This window comes from Pristiophorus japonicus, chromosome 15 (assembly GCF_044704955.1).
Source record: "Pristiophorus japonicus isolate sPriJap1 chromosome 15, sPriJap1.hap1, whole genome shotgun sequence".
Taxonomy (NCBI): Eukaryota; Metazoa; Chordata; class Chondrichthyes; family Pristiophoridae; genus Pristiophorus; species Pristiophorus japonicus.
Window position 1 is genome coordinate 130,460,081 of NC_091991.1, and position 16,066 is coordinate 130,476,146.

The 16,066-nt window shown below is 44.6% G+C and overlaps 1 protein-coding gene across 4 annotated transcripts in view; it reads right to left on the reverse strand.

Moving 5' to 3' along the window:
- Positions 1-7,618: 7,618 nt before the first annotated feature.
- LOC139281043 (uncharacterized) overlaps positions 7,619-16,066 on the reverse strand; it is a 58,905-nt gene continuing 50,457 nt past the window's right edge. For 2 of the 4 annotated variants that reach the window (XM_070900933.1, XM_070900932.1), the window contains exon 5: positions 7,619-9,359. In XM_070900933.1, the coding sequence (XP_070757034.1) occupies positions 9,247-9,359 (113 nt within the window). In that variant the 3' untranslated portion in view covers positions 7,619-9,246. Of the gene's footprint in view, positions 9,360-9,494; positions 9,565-16,066 lie in introns of all 4 variants that reach the window. The other 2 variants (XR_011596813.1, XR_011596812.1) reach the window with 2 other exon arrangements.

Genomic DNA, 16,066 nt, shown 5'->3' on the forward strand with positions numbered 1-16,066 from the left:
AATATCATACAGTTTGAATAGGGGTATTGTGATTTATTAATTGCATGATTTAAGGGAATATATTTTGCACATGAGGTTTCACACCATAAAGATGTCATTGAAATACATTCACATTTTCACTGAAACATCAATGTTCTTATCAGAGCATATAAAATATAATTGGGTTCTGAAATGGTAGTTGTATAAATATCCATTATAGACACAGGTTGTGTATAATTACCAGCAGCAGATAGTTTCAAAAGTGTGTGAATTCAAAATACAAACCGCTTCTGATGTATGTGATGGCTTCAGCAGTACATGTTTGGGCTGCACTATATGGTATAGGATGGTTTGTTATAAGTCACTGCTTCAAAGAAAAGTGCTGAAAATGGGCTGGAATTCTGCTGACATAGGTGCATCACATCTCTGTTGCTTCTATTTGTCCTGTACAAGGCAAATGCTGTCCAAGGTGGCAGCTTGTGCTCCGTTAGTTCAGTGGAGGCCAGTATGGGTGAGGAGCACAGACCTCCCCTTTGCCTGGACCTCGCTGGTGGGACTCATGCTAATTGGGTGCCCTCTCACTGACCCTGCAAACTCTGATGGGGTCAGCACTAGATAGCACCAGTGGGATCATGCCCAGAGGATATCTGGCCCGAAACAAACCATCGTATACCATATAGTGCAGCCCAAACATGTACTGCTGAAGCCATCACATACATCAGAAGCTGCTTGTATTTTGAATACTGAGGGCAGGGGATAAAACTGATTGAGAATGACAGTGGTAATGAGGAATATGGATCCATTAAAGACAGATGGAGGTGAGACTAATGGACAATAAGAAATGAACTTTTAAATGAATACTTTTACCAGTTTTACAGTAGAAGAAGAGAACACAATACGAGCTGTACATGGGAACCTAAGAAGTCAAGGAGAGGAACTTAGTTTTAATATAACATTTTAAAATGTTAATGGGACTAAAGATACAGTGGGAGTAGCATCGATGAGGCGAGCGTGGGGAGGCCCAACGTCGGCGGCAGTGCGAGCAGCGTCGGTGAGGCGAGCGTGGGGAGACCTATAAAGGCCCAACGTCGGTGGGAGGCGGCAGTGCGAGCAGCGTCGGTGAGGCGAGCGTGGGGAGACCTATAAAGGCCCAACGTTGGCGGGAGGCGACAGTGCGAGCAGCGTCGGTGAGGCGAGCGTGGGGAGACCTATAAAGGCCCAGCTTGTGCAGCTGCAGCAGGGAGGCTAAAAAGAAATTGAAAGGTGACATCACAGCCAAGGGTAAATGATTGGTAAGTAGCTTTTTTTTCACTTTCTATATCGGTAAGTAACCTTCAGCATTGTTGCCAATTTAAGTTTATCTAGGGGTTAAGTCATGGCAGGACAGCTCAGGCACGTGTTATGTTCCTCCTGTACCATGGGGACGACTCCAGTGTTCCTGCCGACTACGTGGGCGGGAAGTGTATCCGCCTCCAGCTCCTGACGGTCCGCATTGCGGAACTGGAGCTGGGGGTGGATTCACTCTGGAGCATGCATGATGCTGAGAATGATGTGAATAGCACATTTAGTGAGTTAGTCTTACCGCAGGTAAAGGGTACACAGCCAGATAGGGAATGAAAGACCAACAGGAAGAGCAGTGCAAGGAAGGTAGTGCAGGGATCCCCTGCGGTCATCCTGCAAAACAGATACACCGCTTTGGGTACTGTTGAGGGGGATGACAGCTGCAGCCAAGTTCATGGCACCGTGGCGGGCTCTGCTACACAGGAGGGCAGGAAAAAGTGGGAGAGCAATAGTGATAGGGGATTCAATTGTAAGGGGAATAGATAGGCGTTTCTGTGGCCGCAACCGAGACTCCAGGATGGTATGTTGCCTCCCTGGTGCAAGGGTCAAGGATGTCTCGGAGCGGGTGCAGGACATTCTGAAAAGGGAGGGTGAACAGCCAGATGTCGTGCATATAGGTACCAACAATATCGGTAAAAAACGGGATGAGGTCCTACGAGACGAATTTAGGGAGCTAGCAGTTAAATAAAAATTAGGACCTCAAAAGTAGTAATCTCAAGATTGCTACCAGTGCCACGTGCTAGTCAGAGTAGGAATTGCAGGATAGCTCAGATGAATACGTGGCTTGAGCAGTGGTGCAAAAGGGAGGGATTCAAATTCCTGGGGTATTGGAACCGGTTCTGGGGGAGATGGGGCCAGTAGAAACCGGACAGTCTGCACCTGGGCAGGACCGGAACCAATGTCCTAGGGCGAGTGCTTGCTAGTGCTGTTGGGGAGGAGTTAAACTAATATGGCAGGGGGATGGGAACCTATGCAGGGAGTCAGAGGGAAATAAAATGGAGTCAGAAGCAAAAGATAGAAAGGAGAATAGTAAAAGTGGAGGGCAGAGAAACCCAAGGCAAAAAACAAAAAGGGCCACATTACAGCAAAATTCTAAAGGGGCAAAGTGTGTTAAAAAGACAAGCCTGAAGGCTCTGTGCCTCAATGCGAGGAGTATTCAGAATAAGGTGGACGAATTAACTGCGCAGATAGCAGTTAATGGGTAAGATGTAATTGGCATTACGGAGACATGGCTCCAGGGTGACCAAGGCTGGGAACTCAACATCCAAGGGTATTCAGCATTTAGGAAGGATAGACAGAAAGGAAAAGGAGGCAGGGTGGCGTTGCTGGTTAAAGAGGAAATTAATGGAATAGTAAGGAGGGACACTAGCCTGGATGATGTGGAATCGGTATGGGTGGAGCTGCGGAATTCCAAAGGGCAGAAAACGCTAGTGGGAGTTGTGTACAGACCACCAAACAGCAGTAGTGAGGTTGGGGACAGCATCAAACAAGAAATAAGGGATGTGTGCGATAAAGGTATAACAGTTATCATAGGCAACTTTAATCGACATATTGATTGGGCTAACCAAACTGTAGCAATGCGGTGGAGAATTTCCTGGAGTGTATTAGGGATGGTTTTCTAGACCAGTATGTCGAGGAACCAAGTAGAGGGCTGGCCATCCTAGACTGGGTGATGAGAAGGGACTAATTAGCAATCTTCTTGTGCGAGGCCCCTTGGGGAAGAGTGACCATAATATGGTAGAATTCTTTATTAAGATGGAGTGTGACACAGTTAACTCAGAAACTAGAGTCCTGAACTTAAGGAAAGGTAACTTCGACGGTATGAGGCGTGAATTGGCTCAAATAGACTGGCAAAGGATGCTTAAAGGTTTGACGGTGGATAAGCAATGGCAAACATTTAAAGTTCACATGGATGAACTTCAGCAATTGTACATCCCTGTCTGGAGTAAAAATAAAACGGGGAAGGTGGCTCAACCATGGCTAACAAGGGAAATTAAGGATAGTGTTAAAGCCAAGGAAGAGGCATATAATTTGGCTAGAAAAAGCAACAAACCTGAGGACTGGGAGAAATTTAGAATTCAACAGAGGAAGACTAAGGGTTTAATTAAGAGGGGGAAAATAGAGTACGAGAGGAAGCTTGCAGGGAATATAAAAGCTGACTGCAAAAGCTTCTTTTAATAGGTGAAGAGAAAAAGATTAGTAAAGACAAACGTAGGTCCCTTGCAGTCGGATTCGGGTGAATTTATAATGGGGAATAAAGAAATGGCAGACCTATTGAATAAACACTTTGGTTCTGTCTTCACGAAGGAAGACACAAATAACCTTCCGATTGTACTAGGGGACAGTAGGTCTAGTGAGAAGGAGGAACTGAAGGATATCCTTATTAGGCGGGAAATTGTGTTAGGGAAACTGAGGGGATTGAAGGCCGATAAATCCCCGGGGCCTGATAGTCTGCATCCCAGAGTGCTTAAGGAAGTGGCCCTAGAAATAGTGGATGCATTGGTGATCATTTTCCAACAGTCTATCGACTCTGGATCAGTTCCCATGGACTGGAGGGTAGCTAATGTAACACCACTTTTTAAAAAGGGAGGGAGAAAGCGGGTAATTATAGACCGGTTAGCCTGACATCAGTAATGGGGAAAAGGTTGGAATCAATCATTAAGGATGAAATAGCAGCTCATTTGGATAGCAGTGACAGGATCGGTCCAAGTCAGCATGGATTTACGAAAGGGAAATCATGCTTGACGAATCTTCTGGAATTTTTTGAGGATGTAACTAGCAGAGTGGACAAGGGAAAACCAGTGGATAAGGTGTATTTAGACTTTCAAAAGGCTTTTGACAAGGTCCCGCACAAGAGATTGGTGTGCAAAATCAAAGCGCATGGTATTGGGGGTAATGTACTGACGTGGATAGAGAACTGGTTGGCAGACAGGAAGCAGAGAATCGGGATAAACGGGTCCTTTTCAGAATGGTAGGCAGTGACTAGTGGAGTGCCACAGGGCTCAGTGCTGGGACCCCAGCTCTTTACAATATACATTAACGATTTAGATGAAGGAATTGAGTGTAATATCTCCAAGTTTGCGGATGACACTAAACTGGATGGCGGTGTGAGCAGTGAGGAGGACGCTTAAGAGGCTGCAGGGTGACTTGGACAGGTTAGGTGAGTAGGCAAATGCATGGCAAATGCAGTATAATGTGGATAAATGTGAGGTTATCCATTTTGGGGGCAAAAACAGGAAGGCAGAATATTATCTGGATGGCGGCAGATTAGGAAAAGGGGAGGTGCAACGAGACCTGGGTGTCATGGTTCATCAGTCACTGAAAGTGGGCATGCAGGTACAGCAGGCGGTGAAGAAGGCAAATGGTATGTTGGCCTTCATAGCTCGGGGATTTGTGTTTTGGAGCAGGGAGGTCTTGCTGCAGTTGTTCAGGGCCTTAGTGAGGCCTCACCTGGAATATTGTGTACAGTTTTGGTCTCCTAATCTGAGGAAGGACGTTCTTGCTATTGAGGGAGTGCAGCGAAGATTCACCAGACTGATTCCAGGGATGGCGGGACTATCCTATGGGGAGAGACTGGATCAACTGGGCCTTTATTCACTGGGGTTTAGAAGGATGAGAGGGGATCTCATAGAAACGTTTAAGATTCTGACGGGACTGGACAGGTTAGATGTGTGAAGAATGTTCCCGATGTTGGGGAAGTCCAGAACCAGGGGACATAGTCTTAGGATAAGGGGTAGGCCATTTACGACTAAGATGAAGAGAAACTTCTTCACTCAGAGAGAGTTGTTAACCTATGGAATTTCCTGCCGCAGAAAGTTGTTGATGCCAGTTCGTTGGATATATTCAAGAGAGAATTGGATATGGCCCTTACGGCTAAGGGGATCAAGGGATATGGGGAGAAAGCAGGAAAGGGGTACTGAGGAAATGATCAGCCATGATCTTATTGAATGGTGGTGCAGGTTCGAAGGGCCGAATGGCCAACTCCTGCACCTATTTTCTATGTTTCTATAAATCTCCAGAACGTGATGATTTTTACTACAGGTTAGAAAAATAATAAAGGACGAAACTGCAGATGCATTAGTCGTAATTTTACAAATCTCTAGATTTGGGAGTTTGCCTTTGGATTGGAAAATTGCAGTTGTTACTCCGTCATTTAAGAGAGGGTAAAACCAGGTAATTGCAGACCTGTCAGTTGTGGAGAGGTTGCTGGTGGGGAACAGTGACTGAGCACTTGGACAAGTATGAGGCAATCGGAGAGTCAGCTTAAATTTGTCATGTATGACTAATTTAATGGATTTTTTTTGAAGAAGTCACTACCATAGTATCCATTAATGTTGTCTGTATGGACTTCCAGAGGCATTTGATAAGATTCTACACACAGGATTATAGTAAAAATGAAAATGCACAGAAGTTGAGGTAACCTTATGACATGCTTTGGTATTTGGTTGGGAGATAGGAGACAAAAGAAATCTCTGATTGGAGGCATGTGCCAAGTGGTGCTCCCTGGGGATTTATACTGGGTTCTCAGCTTTTCACTATATATATTAATGACTTGAATGAAGGAATAGAGAGTTTTATGTGTCCCATGTTTGCAGATGGGCGCAGGAAGTTACAAGGGACATAGACAGACTAAGAGAATGGGCAAAATGGAGTTTAATTTGGGGAAGTGTAAAGCATCCACTTTGTTTCTGAGAAAGACAAATCAGGATATTAGCTTTAATGGAAAAAAAACAGCTACCAATTTGCTATTCCATGTTTTGCGCTACCTCATTATTTCCTCTGGTGGGGGAAGCCAGAACAAGGACGCATCATAAAATTAGAGCTAAGCCATTCAGAAGTAAAATCAGCAAGCATTTTGTCACACAAAGGGTAGTGGATATCTGGTACTCTTCAACAACAATTTAGATTTATACAGCGCCTTTAATGTAGTAAAACATCTCAAAGAGCTTCACAGGAGTGTTATCAAACAAAATTTGACACCGAGCCACATGAGATATTAGGACAGGTAACCAAAAGCTAGATCAAACGTAGGTTTTAAGGAGTGGCTTAAAGGATAGCGAGGTTTAGGGAGGGTATTCCAGTGGTCTCTGCCTCAACCATCCCCTGTGGCAAAACATCCTATGCTCTAACAACCCTCTATAAACAAATTTCTCATCGCCCTTTCCTCAGTTATAGTTTTGAATTAATTACCTCATCAGCCAGAGGAAATAGTTTTCTCTATTCACTCAATTATGAACATATAAAAATGACAACCAGGAAAGGTTGGTCCATTAAGCCTGCCCAACAGTCATGATGACAAATAGGAGATTTGAGAAAGGTGTTTAAAATTATGAATGGTTTAAATAGAGTAAATCAGCATAGGCAGTCCTTCGAAATCGAGAAAGACTTGCTTCCACTCTAAACGTGAGTTCTCAGGTGGCTGTACAGTCCAATGTGGGAATTGCAGTCTCTGTCACAGGTGGGACAGACAGTGGTTGAAGGAAAGGGTGGGTGGGGAGCCTGGTTCGCTGCACGCTCCTTCCGCTGTCTGCGCTTGATTTCTGCATGCTCTCAGCAACGAGACTCGAGGTGCTCAGTGCCCTCCCAGATGCTCTTCCTCCACTTTGGGCGGTCTTGGGCCAAGGATGGGGATGTTACACTTTATCAAGGAGGCTTTGACGGTATCGTCAGAGTAAATAAAGAGAAACTGTTTCCAATGGCTGATGGGTCAATAAGAGAGCACAGATTTAAGGTGATTGACAAATGAACCAGAGACGACATGAGGAAAATCTTGTTCACACAACGAGTGGTTAGGATTTGGAATGCACTGCCTGATAGAGTGGTGGATATAAATTCAATAGTAGTCTTTGAAATGGAATTGCATAAAAATTTGAAGGAGAAAAAATTGCAGGAACATAGGGAAAGAGCGGGGGAGTGGGACTAACTGGATTGCTCTTCGAAAGAGCTGGCAGGGACTTGATCGGCCAAATGGCCTCCTTTCGGTGCTGTAACATCATGACTAGAAGTTTTTTTACCACACCCCCTTCTGCAGCCATGTAATGTGGGAGTGGCCAAAAAGACTAGGGCCAGTAAAGGGGGGGTGCGGGGGAGGCGCTTGAAAATTCCTCTCCGACCCCCTCAGGTAACCGAAAACAGTTCAGGAGGTTTTCAGAATCTTAAAAACCTCTATTAACTCTCCCTTGGACTTCTCAACAAGTTTATTGTAAGTGAATCTAATTGTGAAACTTGACCACGTCAGCTGAGGCCAATTTACTGATAATGAGAGTGTCTCGTCAAGCGAAATGTTCCCCACAAAGTATAAAGTCAAAATATTTAATACATTTTAAAAACATTATAAATGTGCACAAAATGATCAAGGCACTTAAGCATACTTTGTGAGATCAACACAGCATAAACTTTTTTTTGAGTCTGTAAAACTTGCTGTGCAGTTTCTACCCTCATTCAGTTGAGTTAAATGTTATCCAGTCTATTAACAAGCTACTGTTTCAGAGTGTTTGGCTCCTCCTGTGTGAGTCTGCTTGTGAACATCCAGCCCACATGCTTTCCACTGAGTGTAATGGCTCTCGCTGAAAATATCTTGTGGAATGCTTTCATGTAGACGAGGGATTAAGCCGAGAGTCGGCACTGGAGAAAGAAGTGGATGGAATAAGCGAGCAGGCGGTTCTGTACCAGCATGTTGCAGCTGCAATTTGAAGGATAGTTTTTTTTTAAAAAAGAGAGGGGGAAAAAAGGTTAGAAATCAGTTTAGGGTCAGGAGACTCCCAGTTAACATAAGAAATAGGAGCAGGAGTAGGCCATTTGGCCCCTCGAGCCTGCTCCGCCATTCAATAAGATCATGGCTGATCTGATCTTGGCCTCAACTCCAATTCCCTGCCCGCTCCCCATAACCCTTTATCCCTTATCGTTCAAAAATCTGTCTATCTCCACCTTAAATATGTTCAATTACCCAACCTCCACAGCCCATTTGCCTTCCTAATTACTTGCTGTACCTGCATGCTAACTTTTTGTGTTTCATGTACAAGGACCCCCAGATCCCTCTGTACCGCAGCATTTTGTAATCTCTCCCCATTTAACCTTTAAACTAAATAGCACAGTTTTTAGCTGTACAACATGTGTAGTAATCCCTAGTTCGCAATTATTCCTCTTCTACCTTCCCTGTTATAATGGTCTTTACCCAGAGAGTGGTTAGAATGTGGAACTCACTACCATGTGGAGTAGATGCATTTAAGGGGAAGCTAGATAAACACATGAAGGAGAAAGAAATAGGATATGCTGATAGGATTAGATGAAGGAGAGTGGGAGGCGGCTTGTGTACAGCATAAATGCTGGCATAGACCATGTGGGCTGAATGACCTGTTTCTGTGCTGTACATTCTTTGTAATTCTATGTACATAAATACAAGTTGTTGTATTATTAGAGGACTTGCTGATTGCAAAAGTCTATCACAGAAATAAATATTTTCTACTACTGAGGCTCTTTAAAATATTTTTCACCTGGCCTTCACATTTTCTTATTCTAAAATTATACAAATTGAACATTTACGTCATACCAGTCCAATGTCACTTATGTACCAATTTACAAAGCACATTCAAAGCTACATGGTAGTATTCATGATTTTTCAATGCTTTACTCAGTCAATTTAAAGATTTATAATGTACATTATATCTCACTATACTTAATTGGTGATAACATATGGTTGTAGTAACAATGTTATTGCACACATATATACATAACAATCATTCCGATTACTTAACTATTATTTCTGGTTACAAATTAATCAATAACATTTCCAATTTGAGCTTGATCTGTTACTCGGTAGAAAATCTAACAAATTGTGAAATTTGAAAAAAAAAAACTGGTACAATAAACTATAGTCAAGTTTATTTTGGAATTGTAAATATAGTGATTAATCTAGCATACTGCCCATCAGTACAGAAACAGGCGATCATAAAAGCATGCACGTTGCCTTGAATATTGTTGAAACCAGTCTCCGGACTTTCTCTTGTAGTTTGTTAGCTGAATATCAGGCTGTTCTTCACCTGTAGACAAGAAGGAATAATGGCAATAAATCATCTAATGAGGGAAATTATGCCAAACCTTTTATCTGTACCAAAAGTCCATTAATAAGAATTTGAAGTAGTTTGGCATGCAAGTAAAGTGCCAAAGGAAGTCACCTTTGCTGTTAAAATTAAGGTCAAAATTTTTTCAGTGGTCATCATCGGTGGCATCAGAGTGGAATGGGTGCTGGGGATAGGAAATCAAGAACAGATCAATTTTGTTGGATCTCTGTCTGCTCTGCACCATGTGCAACCCCCAGATGGGCTGTGAGGTGAGCCTTAGGAGCCCACACTGAAACCAGGTGAGAAAATCATTATCAAAACACTAAAGGTATCTTGAAACAGCATTTCAGTTCCCTGGAGAGATCAGCAGGCGTTGTATGATACAGCCCACCAAGGTCTCCTTGGTCATTATAACTTGCTGCATGCTCCATAACCTTGCTAAGCAAAGTGGCGGAAACATGGAGCAGGTGGGGAAGGAGGATACCCAACTTCAGCCAAAAGCAGAACAAGACTAAAAAGAACCACAAGAGATTCCTATTGAACCATCTTTGCAGATAGCAAGAGCCATAGAACAGACTCTTAAGCTCAATTCTAAACTGCCCAATGCCTTAATAGTCCTCTCTACATGTGCACCACACAGTGGCTAAATCCACCCTGTCTGTGCCACCTCAACTACTTTCATCCTCGATTATATTATTTTATATCATCCAAGAAAAATCTGACACAGTTGAGATAAAACACAAATAAATGTAAGTAATTTGTTATGTACCTGCGTTTCTTGCCCTGAACTTGTTGCCATGATGACAGTGTAGCCCTGAAACTCTACAAGGGTTCTCCTGCTCTCCCACATTAATTTTAGTATCCTGCAACTGTCCCCACCACATTAGATGTTACAGTGGCTGCCCCACCTTGCACACTTCCGCTACATGTTCTGTCATTTGAGCAGGCTGTCTGGAGGGGGCAGATGTGGCATCTGCTTGAGAGGCAACAGCCTCATGTATGCCTACTCCAGCCATGCATCTACTGCTGACCACTGCCTCACCACACTGATCTGTGCAAAGAGACTCTGAGCAGCAATGAAGAGCAGTGAAGCCTGCATAATGTTTCCTCCAGTCTGTTAAAACCATAAAAAATTGGAACCCAGCAGTCTGAGAATTCATGAGAGATACTCCGGCTGAACTTGGAACCCCTTACTGGAGGCTCTCGATAGATGGTTATTGAGTTGGCATGTGCTCCATCTTGGCCTGGAGTTCTGATAACCACTGACCAATAACTGCACAGATTTGGCTAGTGGATTCCTCTATACTTGCCCTCAGACCTTGTACATCCTCCAAGATTGATACTCAAAGAGTGTCATTCCATTAAAAGTATGAAGTCTGAATCCTAAGGGATTTGCAGCTGAGGAAGGACATGAGCTGGTCTGCAGGTTCCAGCTCCTCTACTTCCACCACCTGCACTTGCTCATTTGTGCTCTGTGCTTTACTCAACATATCCACCTCAAACAGACTGCCTAAATCTCCTGAGGTTGATATATCAATGCTGATGCTTGTGTTAGCCTTGGTTCATTGGCAGCACTTTCACCTTAGAGTCAGAAAAGTTTGGGTTCAAGACCCAACACCATGGACTTGAGCACATAATCTAGTCTGTCCACCGAGAATTGGAGGTGTCTTTCAGATGAGATGTTACAGAATGCCCTTTACTACCAATTTTATCACTACTGCTGTTCCTCTCCTGAAGGGACTGATTCCTGGCTAGTGTACAATTTTAGTCACCCAAGTGGCCCTCATCTGCCTGTTCAAGTGGATATAAAATATCCCTGGGACTATTCGAAGAACAGAAGGGGAGTTCTCCCAGTATCCTCGGCGGGAGCTCGGAGCAGCGCGAGTCCGGGGTCGGCGAGAGGCCTATAAAGGCCAGCGGGAGCTCGGAGCAGTCAGTCGAGGAGGCGGGAGCTCGGAGCAGCGCGAGTCCGGGGTCGGTGAGAGGCCTATAAAGGCCAGCGGGAGCTCGGAGCAGCGCGAGTCCGGGGTCGGTGAGAGGCGTACCGGTGCAGCTACAGGGAGAAGGCAAAAAAACAAAGGTGACGTCACAGCCTAGGGGGTAAGTGATTGGCTGGTGATTGGTGAGTAGTTTTTCTTTTTCTTCTTATATTGGTCAGTAACTTTTAACATTGTTATTACCAGTTTAAGTGTATCTAAGGGTTAAGTCATGGCAGGAGAGCTCGGTCGGGTGTTATGCTCCTCCTGTACCATGTGGGAACTCAGGGACGCTTCCGGTGTCCCTGACGACTATGTGTGCGGGAAGTGTATCCGCCTCCAGCTCCTGACGGTCCGCGTTACGGAATTGGAGCTGAGGGTGGATTTACTCTGGAGCATCCACGATGCTGAGAATGACGTGAGTATCACGTGTAGTGAGTTGGTCTTACCGCAGGGAAAGGGTCCACAGCCAGATAGGGAATGGAAGACCAGCAGGAAGAGTAGAGCAAGGAAGGTAGTGCAGGGGTCCCCTGCGGTCATCCCCCTGCAAAACAGATACACCGCTTTGGGTACTGTTGAGGGGAATGACTCATCAGGGGAGGGCAGCAGCAGCCAAGTTCATGGCACCGTGGCTGGCTCTGCTGCACAGGAGGGCAAGAAAAAGAGTGGGAGAGCGATAGTGATAGGGGATTCAATTGTGAGGGGAATAGATAGGCGTTTCTGCGGCCGCAACCGAGACTCCAGGATGGTATGTTGCCTCCCTGGTGCAAGGGTCAAGGATGTCTCGGAGCGGGTGCAGGACATTCTAAAATGGGAGGGAGAACAGCCAGTTGTCGTGGTGCACATTGGTACCAACGACATAGGCAAAAAAAGGGATGAGGTCCTACGAAACGAATTTAAGGAGCTAGGAGCTAAATTAAAAAGTAGGACCTCAAAAGTAGTAATCTCGGGATTGCTACCAGTGCCACGTGATAGTCAGAGTAGGAATCGCAGGATAGCGCAGATGAATACGTGGCTTGAGCAGTGGTGCAGCAGGGAGGGATTCAAATTCCTGGGGCATTGGGACCGGTTCTGGGGGAGGTGGGACCAGTACAAACCGGACGGTCTGCACCTGGGCAGGACTGGAACCAATGTCCTAGGGGGAGTGTTTGCTAGTGCTGTTGGGGAGGATTTAAACTAATATGGCAGGGGGATGGGAACCAATGCAGGGAGACAGAGGGAAACAAAAAGGAGCCAAAAGCAAAAGACAGAAAGGAGATGAGGAAAAGTGTAGGGCAGAGAAACCCAAGGCAAAGAACAAAAAGGGCCACTGTACAGCAAAATTCTAAAAGGACAAAGGGTGTTAATAAAACAAGCCTGAAGGCTTTGTGTCTTAATGCAAGGAGTATCCGCAATAAGGTGGATGAATTAATTGTGCAAATAGATGTTAACAAATATGATGTGATTGGGATTACGGAGACGTGGCTCCAGGATGATCAGGGCTGGGAACTCAACATTCAGGGGTATTCAACATTCAGGAAGGATAGAATAAAAGGAAAAGGAGGTGGGGTAGCATTGCTGGTTAAAGAGGAGATTAATGCAATAGTTAGGAAAGACATTAGCTTGGATGATGTGGAATCTATATGGGTAGAGCTGCAGAACACCAAAGGACAAAAAACGTTAGTAGGAGTTGTGTACAGACCTCCAAACAGTAATAGGGATGTTGGGGAGGGCATCAAACAGGAAATTAGGGGTGCATGCAATAAAGGTGTAGCAGTTATAATGGGTGACTTTAATATGCACATAGATTGGGCTAGCCAAACTGGAAGCAATACGGTGGAGGAGGATTTCCTGGAGTGCATAAGGGATGGTTTTCTAGACCAATATGTTGAGGAACCAACTAGGGGGGAGGCCATCTTAGACTGGGTGTTGTGTAATGAGAGAGGATTAATTAGCAATCTCATTGTGCGAGGCCCCTTGGGGAAGAGTGACCATAATATGGTGGAATTCTGCATTAGGATGGAGAATGAAACAGTAATTTCAGAGACCATGGTCCAGAACTTAAAGAAGGGTAACTTTGAAGGTATGAGGCGTGAATTGGCTAGGATAGATTGGCGAATGATACTTAGGGGGTTGACTGTGGATGGGCAATGGCAGACATTTAGAGACCGCATGGATGAAGTACAACAATTGTACATTCCTGTCTGGCGTAAAAATAAAAAGGGGAAGGTGGCTCAACCGTGGCTATCTAGGGAAATCAGGGATAGTATTAAAGCCAAGGAAGTGGCATACAAATTGGCCAGAAATAGCAGCGAACCTGGGGACTGGGAGAAATTTAGAACTCAGCAGAGGAGGACAAAGGGTTTGATTAGGACAGGGAAAATGGAGTATGAGAAGAAGCTTGCAGGGAACATTAAGGCGGATTGCAAAAGTTTCTATAGGTATGTAAAGAGAAAAAGGTTGGTGAAGACAAACGTAGGTCCCCTGCAGTCAGAATCAGGGGAAGTCATAACGGGGAGCAAAGAAATGGCGGATCAATTGAACAAGTACTTTGGTTCGGTATTCACTAAGGAGGATACAAACAACCTTCCGGATATAAAAGGGGTCAGAGGGTCTAGTAAGGAAGAGGAACTGAGGGAAATCTTTATTAGTCGGGAAATTGTGTTGGGGAAATTGATGGGATTGAAGGCAGATAAATCCCCAGGGCCTGATGGCCTGCATCCTAGAGTACTTAAGGAGGTGGCCTTGGAAATAGCGGATGCATTGACAGTCATTTTCCAACATTCCATTGACTCTGGATCAGTTCCTATGGAGTGGAGGGTAGCCAATGTAACCCCACTTTTTAAAAAAGGAGGGAGAGAGAAAACAGGGAATTATAGACCGGTCAGCCTGACCTCAGTAGTGGGTAAAATGATGGAATCAATTATTAAGGATGTCATAGCAGTGCATCTGGAAAATGGTGACATGATAGGTCCAAGTCAGCATGGATTTGTGAAAGGGAAATCATGCTTGACAAATCTTCTGGAATTTTTTGAGGATGTTTCCAGTAAAGTGGACAAAGGAGAACCAGTTGATGTGGTATATTTGGACTTTCAGAAGGCTTTCGACAAGGTCCCACACAAGAGATTAATGTGCAAAGTTAAAGCACATGGGATTGGGGGTAGTGTGCTGACGTGGATTGAGAACTGGTTGTCAGACAGGAAGCAAAGAGTAGGAGTAAACGGGTACTTTTCAGAATGGCAGGCAGTGACTAGTGGAGTGCCGCAAGGTTCTGTGCTGGGGCCCCAGCTGTTTACATTGTACATTAATGATTTAGACGAGGGGATTAAATGCAGTATCTCCAAATTTGCGGATGATACTAAGTTGGGTGGCAGTGTGAGCTGCGAGGAGGATGCTATTAGGCTGCAGAGTGACTTGGATAGGTTAGGTGAGTGGGCAAATGCATGGCAGATGAAGTATAATGTGGATAAATGTGAGGTTATCCACTTTGGTGGTAAAAACAGAGAGACAGACTATTATCTGAATGGTGACAGATTAGGAAAAGGGAAGGTGCAACGAGACCTGGGTGTCATGGTACATCAGTCATTGAAGGTTGGCATGCAGGTACAGCAGGCGGTTAAGAAAGCAAATGGCATGTTGGCCTTCATAGCGAGGGGATTTGAATACAGGGGCAGGGAGGTGTTGCTACAGTTGTACAGGGCCTTGGTGAGGCCACACCTGGAGTATTGTGTACAGTTTTGGTCTCCTAACTTGAGGAAGGACATTCTTGCTATTGAGGGAGTGCAGCGAAGGTTCACCAGACTGATTCCCGGGATGGCGGGACTGACCTATCAAGAAAGATTGGATCAATTGGGCTTGTATTCACTGGAGTTCAGAAGAATGAGAGGGGACCTCATAGAAACGTTTAAAATTCTGACGGGTTTAGACAGGTTAGATGCAGAAAGAATGTTCCCAATGTTGGGGAAGTCCATAACCAGGGGTCACAGTCTGAGGATAAGGGGTAAGCCATTTAGGACCGAGATGAGGAGAAACTTCTTCACCCAGAGAGTGGTGAACCTGTGGAATTCTCTACCACAGAAAGTAGTTGAGGCCAATTCACTAAATATATTCAAAAGGGAGTTAGATGAAGTCCTTACTACTCGGGGGATCAAGGGTTATGGCGAGAAAGCAGGAAGGGGGTACTGAAGTTTCATGTTCAGCCATGAACTCATTGAATGGCGGTGCAGGCTAGAAGGGCTGAATGGCCTGCTCCTGCACCTATTTTCTATGTTTCTATGTTTCTATCCTGGCTAACATTTATCCAGGATAAAACCGCCAAAAACAGAGTATCTGGTCCTCTATCTCATTACTGTTTGTGGATACTTACCTTGCTGCGTACATATTGGTTACTGTGTCTGCCTACAAAACAAGAGTAAGCATACTTCAAAAGTAATTCATTAGAGCGAAGCTCTTTGGGACATTCTAAAGAAGTGAAACATACTCTATAAATTCTCTTTCTTTCTTTGCTATAGATGGAGTGACTAACACTGAGTGTTCTGGGATGTTGTCTAATGGAGCCTGCGGCTTGTTCTTTGGGGGATGCCAATAGAAAAAGATGAGCATATGCTGCAATGGTTACAGTGGAGCACCCCCTGAAAACAGAGCTAACATACCCAAAAGTGTAGGGCATCTTGGTTTGCTTTAACATGTAAATCAATAATTAGAGTAAGAATGCAAAACATGGGGAGGGTA